Raw genomic sequence first — 18478 nt, 5'->3', positions numbered from 1 at the left:
GAAAATGTTGTAAAATGTTTTTTCCTACAGTTACCTAACAATGTACATGTTCTCTCACTGATTTGAGAAAGCAAAGTGGCCAATTCGCTCATCAATGTTAACATTGTCTCACTCTAATTACTTTGTCTCACTCCAGATTTGCAACGTAAAGGCACGAAATAGTGAGCGCGTAACCTGCAGGCAACGTCGTATGCGCGCGAAATACGTTGGCAACACTGGCTGTAAATCAGCTGGTCAGCTGTTGTACTGTTGTATTTCACTTCACATTAAATGTTATATTAAAAGTTCACTTTTGTGTAAAAATAGGTTATGTTTCTTCACAAATTTATTTGTTTTATGGTAACTGTAGGAAAAGTATAATGTACAACTCGAGTTCAAAGTACAATTGCCTCACTCGAGAAACCATTCCTCACTCGCCTATGGCTCGTGACTAAGGATTTCTCTCGAGTGAGTCAATTGCTCACCTTTCTCACTAGTTGCACAAATAACTATTGTTTCCTTATTTATGGATATATTTTGATCAAACTAGGCAAATTTATTTATTTGACACTAAGCTAATAATATTTTACTAATAAACACACTTAATATGTTTCCCTGTAGCAGCAAACCTAGAGACTTGTTATACGTAATTTTATTTAAATATATTTAATTAAAAATCAATTTACGCAAATGAAAATTCACTTAGGCAACAGGTGTGCTGGGGCGGAGGTATTTTAATCATGAAGCAATCTGTTGTAAATTTTGATACACATGTGAAGAGATAATTATATAATACTCTAAGATACGAAAACACCATAACTGCATCCACGAATATTAAAAATATTAAAAGTTATGTCTTAATATTCGTGACATCCAACGTGTTTATCCTTTTGAGGAGGGATTCTTTTCAGAGCTGTGAGACAACACTAGTCGGTTCAGTAATGTGTACGTAATAGTCTATAATTTTAATATTTTGTTTAATATCATAATCTTGTTTATCAACTTATAAACAGACGCTAATCAATTTTAGGCGGGTTGAATCTTATGAAATGACTGGTTACGATCTAATCAGCGCCAGCGAGAAATTAAGAGTTAATTAATTATAATTTACTTATAAGCCAATCATCGGTCTCAGGTAAGAGACACGACTCTCGGCTTTATAAATAATATTTTTTATTGACAATGAAATGTAATTATGCACATAGTTACTTACCGTGACGAAAAGAGGTGTAGTCAAGTAGCTACCCAAAACTCACTGCGAGTGTCAACGGATACAGACGACTCATAGTAAACAAACCCGGCTTTGAATCACCAAAATTTATATTAGTTTATAATTTACAAATAATACTTTCCTGTAACTAAAGCTAAATTTGATTTTTGTAACTGGGCAATTTGAGATTATCGATTAATATAAATACACCTCTCTAGATTTAGAAGCAGAGACACCTACTGGTGACTAGACAAACTGTTGCGCGACTTAGTTAGTGCGATACACGCTAGTAGCGCTAGTGTAGTCGTCAAACACAGTACGTTGTCGATGTTTACGCGAACATCAAATGGTCCGTAGTATACAACGGCTCATCTAGCTATTACAGTAAATTAAACTTTATAGAGGTAACTGAATTTGACATAAATATCACGTGGTATAATTTCCTCAATCCTCCAATTGAAACGCTGAGCTCAAAATGTTAAAAATAATATAGTAAAACATTATTTTTTATCGTTAATGTCTTATGTTACTATGAATATATTTTTTTTGTTAATAGTATTATCATTATTTCCGAGGGACCGAGTCATGGCTTGATATACCTAGTTTATTTCTTTTGTAGGCCTATGAGCAATATAAAGGAAACTCACGTTTTATTCAGAACAAACTAATTTTTTTGGTGTTTATTATTTAAATTTTACCGGAATTTTAATTTATTATTATGGAAATTTTAACTTGGCAATCTAACTCATTGATTTATTTAACATTACTTATGTTGTAAATAAATAACACAAGAATGTTAAAAATAAATAAAAGAAGTCTTCTTTGGTTTTAGTTACAGTAGGAAATTAATATACAAACACAGGTTATTTAGTAGCATTTAGCTACAGTAGCATTAATACAGCGTATGTAAGGGGTGTGATTTATTTCTTGGTACTAAACTTAATCTTTCTTTAAATCAAAGTAAAGCTTATCATGAACATTTGGCTTACTCCTTAAACACTCTCCAACGATGGATTAATACTGGCACAATTCAAGCTTATATTGTTTACTATAAAGATTATCGTAATACACCAACTTTAGCACTAATTCAACTGAATACAACTGTCTAAATAATGTTAACTATAAACAGTTCGCATAAAAGTTATCATCATCATCATCATTAGTAGTAGCCAAACACGGGGGTAATCCCGTGACGTCATAATTAGGTAATTGGTAAGTATTTTGTGATTGTGGAGCAGCGTGAATTACGCAGCGACTCTGGCGATGTATGTTGTGGATTGGTTGGTATTGTTATTAGGTCAAGGTTGTCTGAATGTGTTTTTTTTAAATGTTCAGCTTTAATGTTTCAAATATACCATGTACTGGATTGTAAAAATATGTATTGTTCCATTTAACTATCCATCAACTAGCTGTCTCATATAATCTTCGAACTCTGGGCGGAGAAAGTACGAGGTACTAGATACTTGTGAGTTCTGTATCGGTGACATAGTTACGTCTACTGCGTTTTGTTCTTGAGTGTTTTGTTCTTGAGTGTTTTGTTCTTGAATATTATTATTTGAGATATTCGATGTTGAAGATATTTTGGGGTCTTGAATAGGAGCTGAATTTCTTGCAGACATGTTTTCCTGACGGTAGCTAAGAGTCAAATGATCTGTAGTTTACTCTGTTAACACTTATATAGTGTTTACAGAAATTCTAAATGTTTGCACAGAGACGTTTCAATCTTCCGAGAGATGATTCTCACGGAACGACAACAGATGTGAGTGTTCGCATGTGTGTGCCTATAAATAACTAGGCCTACTCGTTCTCGCGGGGGACCGACATGTGATTAACTGTTATTGCTTTACTTTTTCTAGCGTCACTGATTACGCTTAGCGGTGTTACGGCTTTTTGTTAATGGATTATTTTATCTATGTAGGAGGTAAGTTAACCTATTATTGTTTCTGCATTGTGTTCAAGATTGTTGTTTGTCGCGCAAACTAGACACGCTTCATTCGTATTGCGTACTGCTTTGTGTCAAGCAATTTTATCCTGTCACATTTTGTAATTTCCAGAGTTTTAATTATATTTCCCTGTTGTATTTTAAGTTTAAGTGTTTCCAGTTTGTGATACACGTCGTCCCATTGTGATTTGTGGAATATTCCCTAAATATACAGGTAATTAATTTTTCTTGTCATATACATATAGTATCCTAATATATATTAGCTTTTACTATTTATTTATAAGAAGCTCATTCCTTAATCATTACTTAAATTAGCTCAACTATTTGTATAAAAGATCCTACCACTATTTTGTCTAATCATTTAAATACAACCTTTCTCATAATATAAAAACGAAACTAACTTATCTTTCAAATATAATCCTAATTATATGAAAACTTTACAAGACTATAAATAAATATTTCGGTAAATCTGCACTTACAAAACACTTATCTTAACTCAAAAATTCTTTTGCTGTATGAATACAACAATATACGTTACAACCATTTTTACCGCCTATTTTATAATAATTTTCTACAGAATAAAACGGCTTTCGATTAGAAATAGTTTAGGTATTGGCAGTGAGTTTTTAGTCTTTTCACGTGATATAAAAATTTGAGGCCAATCTCACTAGAGTTTACTAGTGTATTTTGTTGACTATTAATTAAAACTAATGCAGTACATAGCAAACAGCTGATTGATTTATCACTTAACAGATTGCACTACGTTTCTTTTTTGCTTCAAATTTTTACATTACTTGGGAAGTCTATTCTGTGTATAGTCAATGGTTTTATGTTTTTAAGAAAATTGGTATTCCAATATCGCTAAATCACTATACGTATTTAATGTCTCACATTTTGTAACAGATGTTATGTAAACCGCAAATAATCTTTCTTGTGATATATACAAACAAAAAACTATATCATTTACCTCAAATCATTATATTATAATAAAAAATAAATGATTTAGGATAAAAAAATATCTTATAATGTACATTGTCCTTGCCAAAATAAATGTATGTTTATTCAAGTTCACCTCATATTTTGTTGTAGTCCTAATGATAATATTAATTACCTTTTGTTGTTTTTGTATTTGTTAAAATATGGACTGATTAAACTGAATAACTAAACATTTTTAAGATTGAAAAAATGGTTACCGATTTCCTTAACTAACAATGTATAAACGTATAAATTGTTCTTCACAAAACGAGATATCTAAATATGACTCTAATACATTAATTATTAACTTGTTTGGATTATAAAAGGTAAAATGTGATTGCCTAAAATTATACTTTGTTTTTTATTGAGGATTGCTTTATTGACATACGTAAAAATTTCTTCACATTCTAATAATCATTATAGAAAACTATATATTTTACTTAACAATTTTTATATTAAATTATTCTTTGTTCTTTTATCTCAAATTGCTTTCTCACGTACATGAATTGACTCACTTTTTGTTACGCTCTTAAATTATAATATTAATCAAGGTACTTCTCATAGTCAGTTGCCGACTTTATTAAAATATAGCTCGATTAAATTGGTTGTTTTTTATAAGATTTTCTTAACATATGACTTGTTCTTCTCAAAATAAACATATAAAATGGTTCTAATACTTAATTGCTTAATGTGTTTTTTTTCCTCTAGAGTTAACTAACGCAGCTTTACTTGAAACACGGAGTATTCCTGATTTACTACAGGTAATTATTTGAAAAATCTTAGTTTACGCATAGTTCAGATGGTTTCTATCTCTTTGTAATCTTTCCTTAAAAAATACATGTACAACTAAATATATTTTAGTTAATAGTATTTGTAAAATGCTACGATTGTTATGTGTTTATTTTACTTAGCTCGGTTAATAATTTAATTTACTTCATATCTCGTTCTTGAGACCCAACTAATATTGTTTCTTGTATTATTGAACATTCTTAAGCCAAAAAATATATTTTAAATTGTAATTTGCATCTCCATAAGCATTATAAAATCACGTATCTTGTTTTGGATTATTAAAACGGCTATTCCGCTATCTTTCAAATAATATTAATATCAAAATAAATATTAATAATGGCTGCTCTTGCTAGTCCCCCACTACACCTCATATCCTTTGATTGGGTGGGTAGACCACGCCTCCAGCAAGCCCCGTCCCCACTACGCTACCTGTCCTGTGATTGGCTGAGTAGACCACGCCTCCACTTAGTCCAACCCCCCACCAGAGCGCACAAAACTAGTTGAATCTCTTTCAAACCTCACTACATCTTGTGTACTCGCACGGTACACATCATGTTCTGTCTCCTTTCAAACCCTTGTCTATCTAGGGTTTGAATGAATCTTTGTCTATCCTTCCTTAATCATTTGCGTTTCCTGAACATGCGACAGTGGTCAAACCAAGTTGCATTTCTATCCATCCTTTACATACAACAGTGGTAAAACCAAGTTGTATTTAAATCCTTCCTGAACATGCGACAGTGGTCAAACCAAGTTGCATTTCTATCCATCCTTTACATACAACAGTGGTAAAACCAAGTTGTATTTAAATCCTTCCTGAACATGCGACAGTGGTCAAACCAAGTTGCATTTCTATCCATCCTTTACATACAACAGTGGTAAAACCAAGTTGTATTTAAATCCTTCCTGAACATGCGACAGTGGTCAAACCAAGTTGCATTTCTATCCATCCTTTACATACAACAGTGGTAAAACCAAGTTGTATTTAAATCCTTCCTGAACATGCGACAGTGGTCAAACCAAGTTGCATTTCTATCCATCCTTTACATACAACAGTGGTAAAACCAAGTTGTATTTAAATCCTTCCTGAACATGCGACAGTGGTCAAACCAAGTTGCATTTCTATCCATCCTTTACATACAACAGTGGTAAAACCAAGTTGTATTTAAATCCTTCCTGAACATGCGACAGTGGTCAAACCAAGTTGCATTTCTATCCATCCTTTACATACAACAGTGGTAAAACCAAGTTGTATTTAAATCCTTCCTGAACATGCGACAGTGGTCAAACCAAGTTGCATTTCTATCCATCCTTTACATACAACAGTGGTAAAACCAAGTTGTATTTAAATCCTTCCTGAACATGCGACAGTGGTCAAACCAAGTCGCATTTCTACCCTTCCTTAACATACAGCAATGGTAAACCCAAGCTGCTCCTTTCAAGCCCTTGCCTATGTTATATGTCTAAAAGTTCTTCATGCATGTACTGTTTAGTCTTTCTTGCTAGATAATTTGCTTTAGTAGTTGTGACTTGGTGTTAGTGGTTTGAATCTTTGCATGTTTTTTTTAAATAACTAATGACCTTGACCTACTTGTATTATTGGTTGTTTGAAACTTTATCTTTAAAATAGTTTCTCTGCCCACATGCAACTCCTCCTTTTAGATGTACTTATTCCCCCACCTCTTTACCACACTCATATCTTCCCCCACTCTGTCTATCTATATCCCCCACCACTTAGGGTGGGTATAAATGAGAGAGCATATTGGTTAATAACATCATTCTGTTGCCAGCCTGCAGAAAAGCCATGGACCCCTGCTTAAGAAAGACTACCAAGCCAATGAAGCCAGTGGCAGGCATGAAGAGATCTAAACTTCAGGAGGCGTTGACTGGAGGTATTAAGAAGATGAAATCATCAACTCCTTCTGAAACCCTGGTCAACAAGACTCTGTCGCAGCCAGGATCCTCTTCATCTGCCGCCAAGACTCTTTCGCAGCCAGGCAAGACTCTGTCGCAGCCGGGATCCTCTTCATCTGCTTTGTCTGACGATGCAAAGAAAACAACTACAATATCAACTCAATCTTCCCTTGCCGCCAAGACTCTTTCGCAGCCAGGATCTTCTTCTGCTTTGTTTGAAGATAGATTGAAGAAACCTTCTTCTGGTAACACTTCGTCGAAGAAACGGTCTGATTCATCGTCTTCCTCTTCTTCTTCTTCGTCATCATCTTCCTCGTCTTCTTCATCGTCCTCGTCCTCTTCTTCTACGTCATCGCCCAAAAATCAAACAATTAAGTCCCCTCTATCCATGCTTCTCTCTCCCATAATTCTCTCCTTGCTATCTCCTATTAAATCTCCAGAAAAGCCATCCACTCCCAAACGTAAGCCATCTCCAAAACCTCAACCACATAGCCTAACTCTTCCTAATTTAAATTCCTCCTCGAACCAAATGCCTGACATAGATTCTCCTGAAATTACCATTCCAAACCCCCCACCCAAATCCCTCCCTGCTGCACCCACCGTTGTTAGAAAACTCTTTACTAAAACTGAATCCTCAAAAGAATCCCTTCCCCCCCATTCAAACCCTTCTGAAAAATTGGTAAAACTCATGGCCAAAAGACGAGCTGCATTTAAGCCCAAGCCACAATGTTCTTATATTTTCCAAAAAGGGGTGAAAAAAGGTGAGCGTTGTGAAAAGTCCTGCTTTTCTGATGCTAATGTGTGCAGCCTCCACACTAAGGGGAAAAGCAGGATGGTACCCACTCAACCTAAAATTATTAGCAGCAAACCTGTCGCTACCAATCCTCAGTCATTTGAAAGACCATCAATAATCGTCAAAAGCCAGGCTCAGGAAAAATCTTGTACATCTGATCCAACACCGAGCACCTCACGTGTTGTTGTGATAGACAAGATTTTGCCTAGCCAACCACGAACGTCAGGCTTTGCTCGACCCTGTCGTCCACCACAAATTCAAGCTAAAAAAACCAGAATTGATAGGCTACCCAAAAATCGTAAATTCGAAATTCTTTTGATGACACCAAACGGTGAAGTCATTTTAAGAGAAGGAAATGACAGGTTCCGACTTAAATTACCCAGAGGCATGACCATCCCGAATACAACCCACCGATACTACATAATTCGTGATCGGTCTTCGGGATGGGCATCTGTAACATTATAAATTGGTTTAGTTTCAAATTGATCTTAATTATCCTCTAAATTCTCCTTTAGTATGCAAAAATTGGGAACGCATTTGTTATAGCCTAACAAATGCGTTCCCAATTTTTGCATTTAAAGAGTGACCTTGAGATTTTAGAAATAGATTATTTTAATCAGAGATTTCCATCTAATTTATTCATAAAACATTAGAAACAAATTTGTTATATCCTAACAATGTGTTCGCAAAGTTTCATGTATAATATTTTGATAAAGTTATTTTAGAAAACATATTGATTGTTCAAGTTGTCCAATATTACATCAACATTTTTCTATATTGTAAAATTAACTATTCTAAGGACATTTAAAAGATATATTATGTTTATCTCGTGTTTTGCAAAAAGATCTTCATTGCCATTGTGTATAAATTAAGTGTAACACTTTATGATATAACTCAATATATTTTCATAATCCTCAAAGGCATCTAGGCATACAAACACAAAATTTATTTGCATTAACTGTTTAAGGTTAATTCCTTTACATTTCATCTTTGTTAACAGGTTTACTTGAATAGTAGTTGTACATTTTATACTTAAGTAGTGTTGAACTTTACAAGACATAGAAAACAAACATATAAATGGTTAGCAACCATAATACTTTGTTACCATTCGATTTTTAGTATGGAAATAAATATGATAGAAGTTTCTATGTTTGGTTTTTCTTATTAAAACCCCTACTGATCCATTTTTAATATTGCAAATTACTAAGACGTAAAGATGTATCGTTTTTATGATCAATACAGTTGCGGAAATTTTATTAGCTTAATAACTTTGTCCAACAATTAGGTCAAGGTTAAACTGAAGAGTTTTTAAAAAATAATAAAATCAGATACATATCTTCTGATTCACTCTCTGAACTAAAGGATAAACTTCTTCGAAAATTACCACAAAACTTTTTAGTTGTTGTCAAATTTATACTTAAGTAGTGTTGAATTTTATTAGACATAGCCAATGAATATATAAATTATTAGTAGCCATAATACGTTGTCCACATTCGTTTTGTAGCAAGAATAGAAATAAATATACCAGAATTTTATATTTTTAACATTGCAAATAGTTTGTTCTGCTACGTTACCATGACTTAAAAATTGCTAAGATGTAATATGTAATGATGCTATTAGCTTGATTAACTGTGTCCAACAATTAGGTCAAGGTTAAACTGAAGAGTTTTTAAAAAAAGGGTAAAAAGCTACATATTTTCTGATTCACTCTCTGAACTAAAGGATAATCTTCTTCGAACATTGCCACAAAACTGTAATACTCGACAAAGTTTATTTTCTCCATTTTCAACTTCATCTGCTTGAACTGGAATCTTTGGTGTTTCACAGTAGTCCGAATGAAATTCATTGTTCGGTGTGGGTTGACCTTGTTCGTTGTTCACATCCTCGTCCAGTTGTTCTTCCTCTAGCATCTCTTGCAAGTCCTCGTCGTTTTCTGTATCACTTTCATTTTGTGCTTCATCAAAATCAGTCTCCCAGATTCGAGGCTCTACTCCAGTAAGGTTCGTGTGGTCTGTAGGAGGCATTGCGAATATGTAAGCTATAATGCTGCTTCCTGCGTTATTATAAAATCCCGCCCACGACCCCCACCACCACCATAAAATACTTATGCCATTGGTGGAAAGGGTTGGGGTCTAATCCCCCCCCCTTATTGAATAAATGGAGTGGGGGGTTATACACTGTGTTATATATATAAGTCACGCACGCAACTGATATCATTCCTATGAACACAACCATGCAGTGTGTAATGTAGCTAGTTTCCTTAGTAGTGTCTTAAACTACAAAAATGTATCAATGTGAAAATTGTCATGAGTCTTTTGAGGATGAATTTCTCCTCAATATTCATATTTCCTTATATGAAAAGATCAAGTTGACGTTGTTTGTCAACAGTTTTGGAAAGTTGCTTGAAGTCATGTATAAAAATGTATACATAGTTCACGTGACGATCTTCTTGCATTTATATAATACAAATTTTGTATTATGATTGTCTTGGCTAGATTATTTGGGAATTTAACTTTCTTCATTAATAAAAATTATTTTATACCACATTTGGCTGTCTAATGTATCTTCATCTTGGCTTCCTTCATTTTGTTTTATCTTCAGTTTCACACCTGTGTTCAAACACTTCATTGTTGTACAAATTGTTTTGGGTTTTTAGTTAAAAATTGTTTACTTTAATTTAACTGCTCCCACTCACGGTATTGCCAATATTAACAATGAAACGTTTTTAAATTAGACATTTTATTTAATCAAAATTGATTCAACAACACAATATATGGAAAATGTGCTGTAATTTATACTTGAACAAAACATAAACATTTTTTATTGATTAGACATGAATTTTGGTCGATTTAGTTACTGAATTAAATAGTGATGATTAATAGTGACCTAAAGTATGTTTGCTAACACGTAATAGATAGAAAATATTTTAATACAGAACGACAAAAAGGTGAATATTGCTTTAAAATAGACACATAAAACAATTCAGTTCTGACACACATTAGTGTCAAAATCCTTTTACCGCGACAAAGTCTCCACCAGAAACAGGGAACTTCTTTCATCGAGAAGTTCTCTTAGTGAATTATGTAATACTCTAAGTAAGATACCATAAGTCCACAACTACATCCACGAGTATAAAGCTGAAAGTTAAATTAACATTGTTATATTTTATTATAACAATTAAAAGTTGTGTTATAATGTACGTGACATCCGGGATTTTTATGCTTGTGAGGAGGAATTTCTTCGGGAGCTGTGTGGCAACACTGAACATTTAAGTGTAGTTAGTTTAGTAATGTAAAATTGATGGATTATCACAATCTTGTATACAAACTGGATTTAGATACGGTCTAATCGCCAAATGCGGGTGCAGGCTGCGAGTCATTGTGTATACAATGGTTGAGTTTAAGCATTGACTATATTTACCAATGTTATAAGCCAATCATCGGTCTCAGGTAAGAGACACGACACTCGGCTTTTCAAACAATATATGATTACATCCTAAGCAGGTGTCAGAAATTGAACTATGGCTAGAAAATTGCTTTACGAGGTGTAGTCAAATAGCTACTCAAAGATCGCTTCGAGTATCAATAGATACAGAGTATTCATAGTAAACAACCCTGGCTTTAAATCGTGACAATTTCCATATAATTATCATTTATGAATCGTAGTTTCTTTTAGTTCAAACTAAATTGATTTTTTGAACCTTTATAATTTGAGTTTATTGAATAATAAATACACATCTATAGATCTAGGCTCGTTGTCACCTAGTGGTGACTAGACGAACTGTTGCGCGCTTTAGTTAGGGTGATACATGCTAGTAGCGCTAGTGTAGTCGTCAAACACAGTACGTTGTTGATGTTAACGCGAACACCGAATGACCTGTAGTTGACAACGGAACTGACCTAATATGTCAGTAGTTTAAATTGTATAGAGGTAATTACATTTAAAATAAACATTACGTGGTATATATATTCTTCATAAAATAACAACCCTCAACCCTAAAATTGAATCGCTTAAGTTTTACTGGAATTTCAATGTATTATTATGGAAATTTTAACCTGGCAATCGAAGCATTCGTAAAAGTGGTCCAAATATAAATTAAAAGAAATAATTCCTTACACGAACTAAGAATAGAGTGAGAGTGCATAATTGTCTTTAAAGTGTTCAATATTTTAATTCATAAACATGTATCTGCTGATGTGGAATGACGTTTCACGCCATCCTATGGTCTCTTTCTTCAAGTGTTTCATTGTTTAGTCTTTTCCATATCAGACGTAAGCGGCGTTCTCTGTCTTCTATTGATTCATGATTCATTATCTAGCCTTTGTCTTATTAGACCAAGGCGATTAGCTCTTTCTTGTGGCGATTCATTTTGCAGACTTGCCTAGTTATGCTATTCTTTTTGCTACATTCTTTTTTTTCTATAGGGTGTCATTTTTCTTCTCATACTTTCTCTGGTTTTAATTTCAAGCAACTTTTTTTTCTTCACTCGTTGCTATTTCGCAAATTTCAAATTTACGACCTGAATTATTTTTTAACCGAATCGTTCTTTCTATCTCTGTTTAATTTTACGGTAATTTTTGATCCCTACTGATCCTTTTGTACCCCTCCCCATGACTCATTCTATCAATGCATTTTGTTTTAAGTTGGAATGAGGTATAAACTTGGATGAGTTCGCGAACCAGCGTGATCGGGCCTTGGGAACAGGGTTTTATAGGGTAAAATACATTTTTCACATGTTCGACCATCAAATCAGAAAGTTTCCCAATTTTTCTCTAGACCTAGACCTTTTGAAGAGCTTAAAAAACAAATAGTTCAGTATATCAAAGTGGTTTTTTTATACGCTTATTAGTTGCGGAGAAAATTTAAAAATGGCAATTTTAAAAATCCTATGTAATTTATATCGAAAATTTTGTAAAATGTTTTCATTTCCTTATTTATGGATATATTTTGATCAAAATAGGCAAATTTATTTATTTGACACTAAGCTAATAATATTTTACCAATAAACACACTTCATTAGTTTCCCTGTAGCAGCAAACCTAGGGACTCGTTGTACGTAATGTTATTTAGATATAATTAATTAAAAACCAATTTAGGCAAATGGAAATTCGCTTAAACGACAGGTGTGCTGGGGCGGAGGTATTTTAAATCATGAAACAAACTGTTGTAAATTTTGATAAACACATTATGTCTTAATATTCGTGACATCCAACGTTTTTATCCTTATGAGGAGGGATTCTTTTCGGAACTGTGTGACAACACTAGTCGGTTCAGTAATGTGTACGTAAAGAACATAATTTTAATATTTTGTTTAATATCATAATCTTGTATATCAACTTATAAACATACGCTAATCAATTTTAGGCAGGGTGAATCTTATGAAATGACTGGTTACGATCTAATGCCAGTGTCAGCGAGTGTTTAAGAGTTAATTGATTATAATCTACTTATAAGCCAATCATCGGTCTCTCTCAGGTAAGAGACACGACTCTCGGCTTTTTAAATAATATTTATTCAAATTTCAACAAAACACTAACTTTTTCATCGTGACGAAATGAGCTGTAGTCCTGTAGCTACCCAAAAATCACTGCGAGTGTCAACGGATACAGACGACTCATAGTAAACAACCCCGCCTTTGAATCGCCAAAACCTTCTATTAGTTTATCATTCATAAATGATACTTTCCTTCAACTTAAGCTAAATTTGTTTTTTAATCCTTGATAGTTTGATATTAATGATTAATAAACACACTTCTATAGATTTAGGAGCAGAGACACCTAGTGGTGACTAGACGAACTGTTGCGAGCCTTAGTTAGGGTGATACATGCTAGTAGCGCTAGTGTAGTCGACGAGCACAGTACGTTGTCGATGTTTACGCGAAACGGCTCGTAGATACTAAACTGACTTATTAATAAATTCATTATTTGGATAGAAAATATTTTAATACTGAACGACAACAAGGTGTAATATGGCTTTAAAATAGACGAATAAAACAAATGAGTTCTGATAAATATTAGTCTCAAAGCTCTGGGTTGCTATAGGACCAGGTCCTCATCAGCCAGTGAAAATATTTATGTGGTGTGTTCGGGTTTGAACCTGTTGTATAGGCGAGCAAGCGACACAAAAATAATGTTTACGTTCTTCGTTCTTCGTGACGTTCCAATCCAGAGAGCGGATTCTGTACCTTGATGATTTGATATCATGGTACAGGACAGTTATAAAAAACACCCTAACCTAGAACAAACTAATTTAAGGGTAAACTCCTCTGTGTGTGTTTGGGACATAGGTACTCCTTAAAATTTCCTGAGAATTCCCCAAACATTCCACGTCAGTGAAATCCGCCATCTTGGAAAATGGCGGCAATACAAATCAAACTTGCAAGGTTTTATGGAAAATGTTATAACTACAAATTATTCGACTTAGTCGTGTAGACTAAAGCTTTAAATTTAAAACAATATACATACGTTTGATTTTTTGTTTGAGATTTTGTTTGTTATCTACATAGTAATGTTTGCTGTATTATTTTTAAGTAAAGAAAAACAATGTAATTATGTACATTACTTATGGGGGAAAATATTAATTAATTTCTTATGACTTATGCGATATCAAGCCGACAATCATGCCAATGATAAGAGTTTGAATGCACCGTGGCTACCGAATGCGTAGTATCGTATCACTAATATGTACGTAATAGATTATCACAAACTTGTATATACATAGACACATTGGATTTTTATGAATGGTGACCCGTATAGAATTACCCTACTATGCTGTGTAATCAAGTAGCTTCATTATAGTCACTGCCAGTATCAAAGAATACTGAGTATTTTCATTTACATAGTAAATAACCACGGCTTTACCTCGCAACAACTCTGGCAGCGAGTGGGTGAGTATAGAGATTATCTGATTATAATATAAGCCAATCATCGGTCTCAGGTAAGAGACACGACTCTCGGCTTTGTAAAGAATAACATTAAATCTACATTTTTAATTTCTGCTCTATTGTATATCTTCTAAGTGTAGTAGTCCTGTAGATACTCAAAAATCACTGCGAGTATCAACAGGTACACAATTTTCATAGTAAACGACCCCTTGCTTTAAACCACAACAATTTACATTAACTTGTCACTTATAAATCGTAGTTTCTTTTAGTTCAAGCAACATTTGTTTTTTGTGTCTTGATAATTTGTTATTATTGTTTAATAAACACACTTCTATAGATTTAAGTTCAGAGACACCTAGTGGTGACTAGACGAACTGTTGCGCGCTTTAGTTACTGGGATACATGCTAGTAGCGCTGTAGTCGTCAAACACAGTACGTTGTCGATCTTTACGCGACAACGGCTTGTAGAAGACGAAACAGTACTGTGATATACATTTTATAGATGTGATTGAATTTAACATGAATGAAAACGAGGTATATTTTCTTTACAATACAACCATTCTCCATTTGAATCGCTGAGCTCTAAAGTTTAAAAAATGAAAAACAGGTACAGTAGTTATTAGTTAAACACTATTATTCAATCGTTTTTGCATCTTATGTAAAAAAGACCAGAATACCTTGGTTCCTAGTATTATTACTATAACTTTTGAACCAAACAAATATCTAGGATTGCTTTCATAGCAGTGAAAGTCAGCTGAGCGGAGCAATCATGTTTCATGGTTTTTAATAAATCAATAAATAAATAAAATGTTTATAGATATAATAGAAAATACAAATATTCCCAACTCTGCACTGCTAGCGTTTACTACATACTTCCCATGACGTGGACCATAAAATAAACATCTTAAAACGGAAAGTTTATGGTATGTTATTGGAAACATTATTACAATCCACTAATTTCATATTGCTTTTAAGACATACAGTTTTTATACAACAATCATTTATTGGATTTTAAACGTTTCGTTTCTGACCATTCCAATTCCACCCCTACTTTACAAAAAAGCTAAAATGTTCATTTTTATAAACATTGATTATGCAACCTGAACAAAAGATAGATAAAAGATAAAATAGAAGATAAGGAATGTATTTAAAAAATCAAGAAAAAACATAGCTGGATAAAATAAATATATAAATACCTCCGCCGCAGCAAACCTTGAGACTAAGCGAATTTCAACTTGTCTGATTAAATTTTTATAAATTATTTCTATAAATAAGACAGAGTTATTCCCAATTTAAATAACATTAGATTTAACGAGTGCTTAGGTTTGTTTGCTGCTACTCGAAAAAATAGTTCGGTTCATAAAATAAAACTATAAATGCCTCAAATTCAATTTTAAAATTTCTTAATTATAAAATTAAACTGTCATAACCTAACCAAACTTACTGATAATTAAAATTATCCAATGAAGGTTTACTAATTGAAAAAAAATAATAGTTGTAAAACTATAATAGCTCAAATTCAAATTTGTAATGTTTTAATTATAAAATCAAACTCACATAACCTAACCAAACTTGTTGATAATGCAAACATCTTAGACAAAAAGTTAGTGCCACCGATAGGATTCGAATCTGGTAAGCTAGTACTTTCAGGTTTTAGCCCGGCAAGTTATCGATTAGATCACCTAGGCCAACGGCTGCATTCCGTACCGTTGCGGTAATGTTGTGTTCCCTCAGCCAATAGAATCCTCTCATTTTGTCCGTCTTATATAACTGCAGCTGAATTAAAAATTGAGCTTCCCCCACTCCGCAGTCAGGGGACAACATCGTGAATATATAGCGAGAGCGAAGCTTTAAACTCCTATTATCGAAAACAAAACTGCTCAACTTATACTCATAGTAGTGTAGTGATAAAGCTATTTGATTTTAAGCCAATCATCGGTCTCAGGTAAGAGACACGACTCTCGGCTTTTCAAACAATGTATGTAATTGGATGTATCGTTCGTAGGACGAAGAGTGTTCGTGATGTTGGTAGCTAGTCATGTTCTAGTTACTCAAAATTCCCTGCGAGTGTCAACTGATACAGGGGACTTATAGTAAACAACCCCGGCTTTGAATCGCGAAACTTTCCATTAGTTTATCATTTATAAATGATACGTTCCTTCAACTAAAGCTGAATTTGTTTTTGTACCTTGATAATTTGAGATTATTAATTATTAACAACACTTCTATAGATTTAGGCTCAGTGACACCTAGTGGTGACTAGATGAACTGTGCGCAGCTTAGTTAGGGTGATACATGTTAGTAGCGCTAGTGTAGTCGTCAAACACAGCACGTTGTCGATGTTTGTGAGAACACCAAATATTACAGTTAATTCAATTTTATAGATGTAATTGAATTTGAAACGAAGACAACAAGGTAGAAGTGAAATACTATTATTCAATCGTTAAAAAATACGAATATTTTTGTAAGTAGTATTATTTTTATAACTAATGAATAGTGAATAATGATATTCTTGATAAAACAAATTGCAGTATAACAAAGAGACCGGGGACCGGTGTAAATATTGTCATGACATTTTTTCAGTGAATCTTTGAATGAACTATCTTAATGTCTAAAATAGATAAGGACGAAACAGTTTTAATTTGATTAATTAGTGGACAGAATTTTTACTGAATGGATTTACATGAAAAGGTGAAGTTGACATTGTCCAGTCGGTTCAGTAATGTCATTGACTATTATATATGGTAATGTTTATGTGATAGATACATACTTACATGTACTTGATACAGTACTTGGTTTTGGTTTTATCACACTGGTATCCACGCCGTGGTCGTCAAGTATGTATTTTTGGATTTTTATGTTTCAAGGAATTTGTAATGATAGTTATATTTTTGTCTACACCAGTTAGATCTTTAATTTTTCTTTTTTATCCTTATTTTAGCGAATTTCCCTAGGGAAGTAGCTATTACCGTATGTGGCACGGTAAGACCTTGGCCCGGGAACGATTAATTTTGATGTCCCCAGAGGCCATATGTATATATGGCTTTCCAAAGAGCTTATAAAGCAAATAATTCGGTATCTCAAAGTGTTTTTATGCGCTTATTAATTACAAAAAAAAAATTAAAAAATTTGTAATTAAAAATTCCTATGTTATTTATATCGAGAATATTGTAAAATGTTGCAGTTTGCTTGTTTATGGATATTTTAAAGTTCCTCTCATTTTAAAAATGGTTCTCACTACTTGTTTTTGTAATATGAAAAATCTCTGTGATAAAATGATTATCGAGTGTAAAACAGTTAATTTGATCATGAGCCAATCATCGGTCTCGGGTAACTGTTACTAACTAATATTTTTTCTTATTCGTATTATAACTATTCTTTTTTAACTAAATTGTATTCTTAATAAAAATTGCAGGGGTACAGTTTCTTAACTGGGCTATGCTAATATCGATTGAAACTATTGATTCGATTAGTAAACCTTCATGCGATTTTTTCACCATCAGCAAGTTTGGTTAGTTAGGTTTGGTTATGATAGTTATTTAAAAATATCGATTATTAATAAATATTTTCAATTCGATAGTTTCAATTGATATTAGCATAGCCCAGTTAAGAAACTGTACCCATGTAATATATTGCTGTAAGACATACAAGAAAAATATATGAGTGCCAATGGACATAAAGCCCTTTTACCGCGACAACGTTTACACCAAAAACAGGGTACTTCCTTCATGGATTATTAATGTAATACAGTAAAAAGAAGACAACAACTCCATAGCTACATCCACGAATATTAGGCCTAAACGGAAATTTGTATTAGTTATTATATTGGGCAGCAGTAGCAGTTGGCGCAAAAACAAATAACTGCCCGCTCCAAATTGTTCTCGAAGTAATCGGTTACTCTGTTAAGGCTAGTACTCATTAGGACACCCGGTCGCTTATCAACCGGCGACCTGGTTGACGAGCGACTAAGTTGATGATTGAACGTTTTATTGCCGG

General features: G+C 33.4%; 1 protein-coding gene across 1 annotated transcript; it reads left to right on the top strand.

Annotated features, from left to right (window-relative positions):
• The first annotated feature begins 5231 nt into the window (after nucleotides 1-5231).
• Nucleotides 5232-8064, top strand: LOC128993127 (uncharacterized protein DDB_G0271670-like). The gene is made up of 2 exons (XM_054416886.1): nucleotides 5232-5343; nucleotides 6683-8064. Exons 1-2 carry the CDS (start codon nucleotides 5232-5234, stop codon nucleotides 8062-8064), a joined length of 1494 nt encoding a protein of 497 aa, XP_054272861.1.
• Nucleotides 8065-18478: the final 10414 nt, after the last annotated feature.

This window comes from Macrosteles quadrilineatus, unplaced genomic scaffold, assembly GCF_028750875.1.
Source record: "Macrosteles quadrilineatus isolate MER2022 unplaced genomic scaffold, UCM_ALF_1.0 Scaffold_4__1_contigs__length_99947679, whole genome shotgun sequence".
In the NCBI taxonomy this organism is placed as follows: Eukaryota; Metazoa; Arthropoda; class Insecta; order Hemiptera; family Cicadellidae; genus Macrosteles; species Macrosteles quadrilineatus.
The sequence above is the reverse complement of the archived record's forward strand: the minus strand, read 5'-3'. Positions and strand labels throughout refer to the sequence as shown.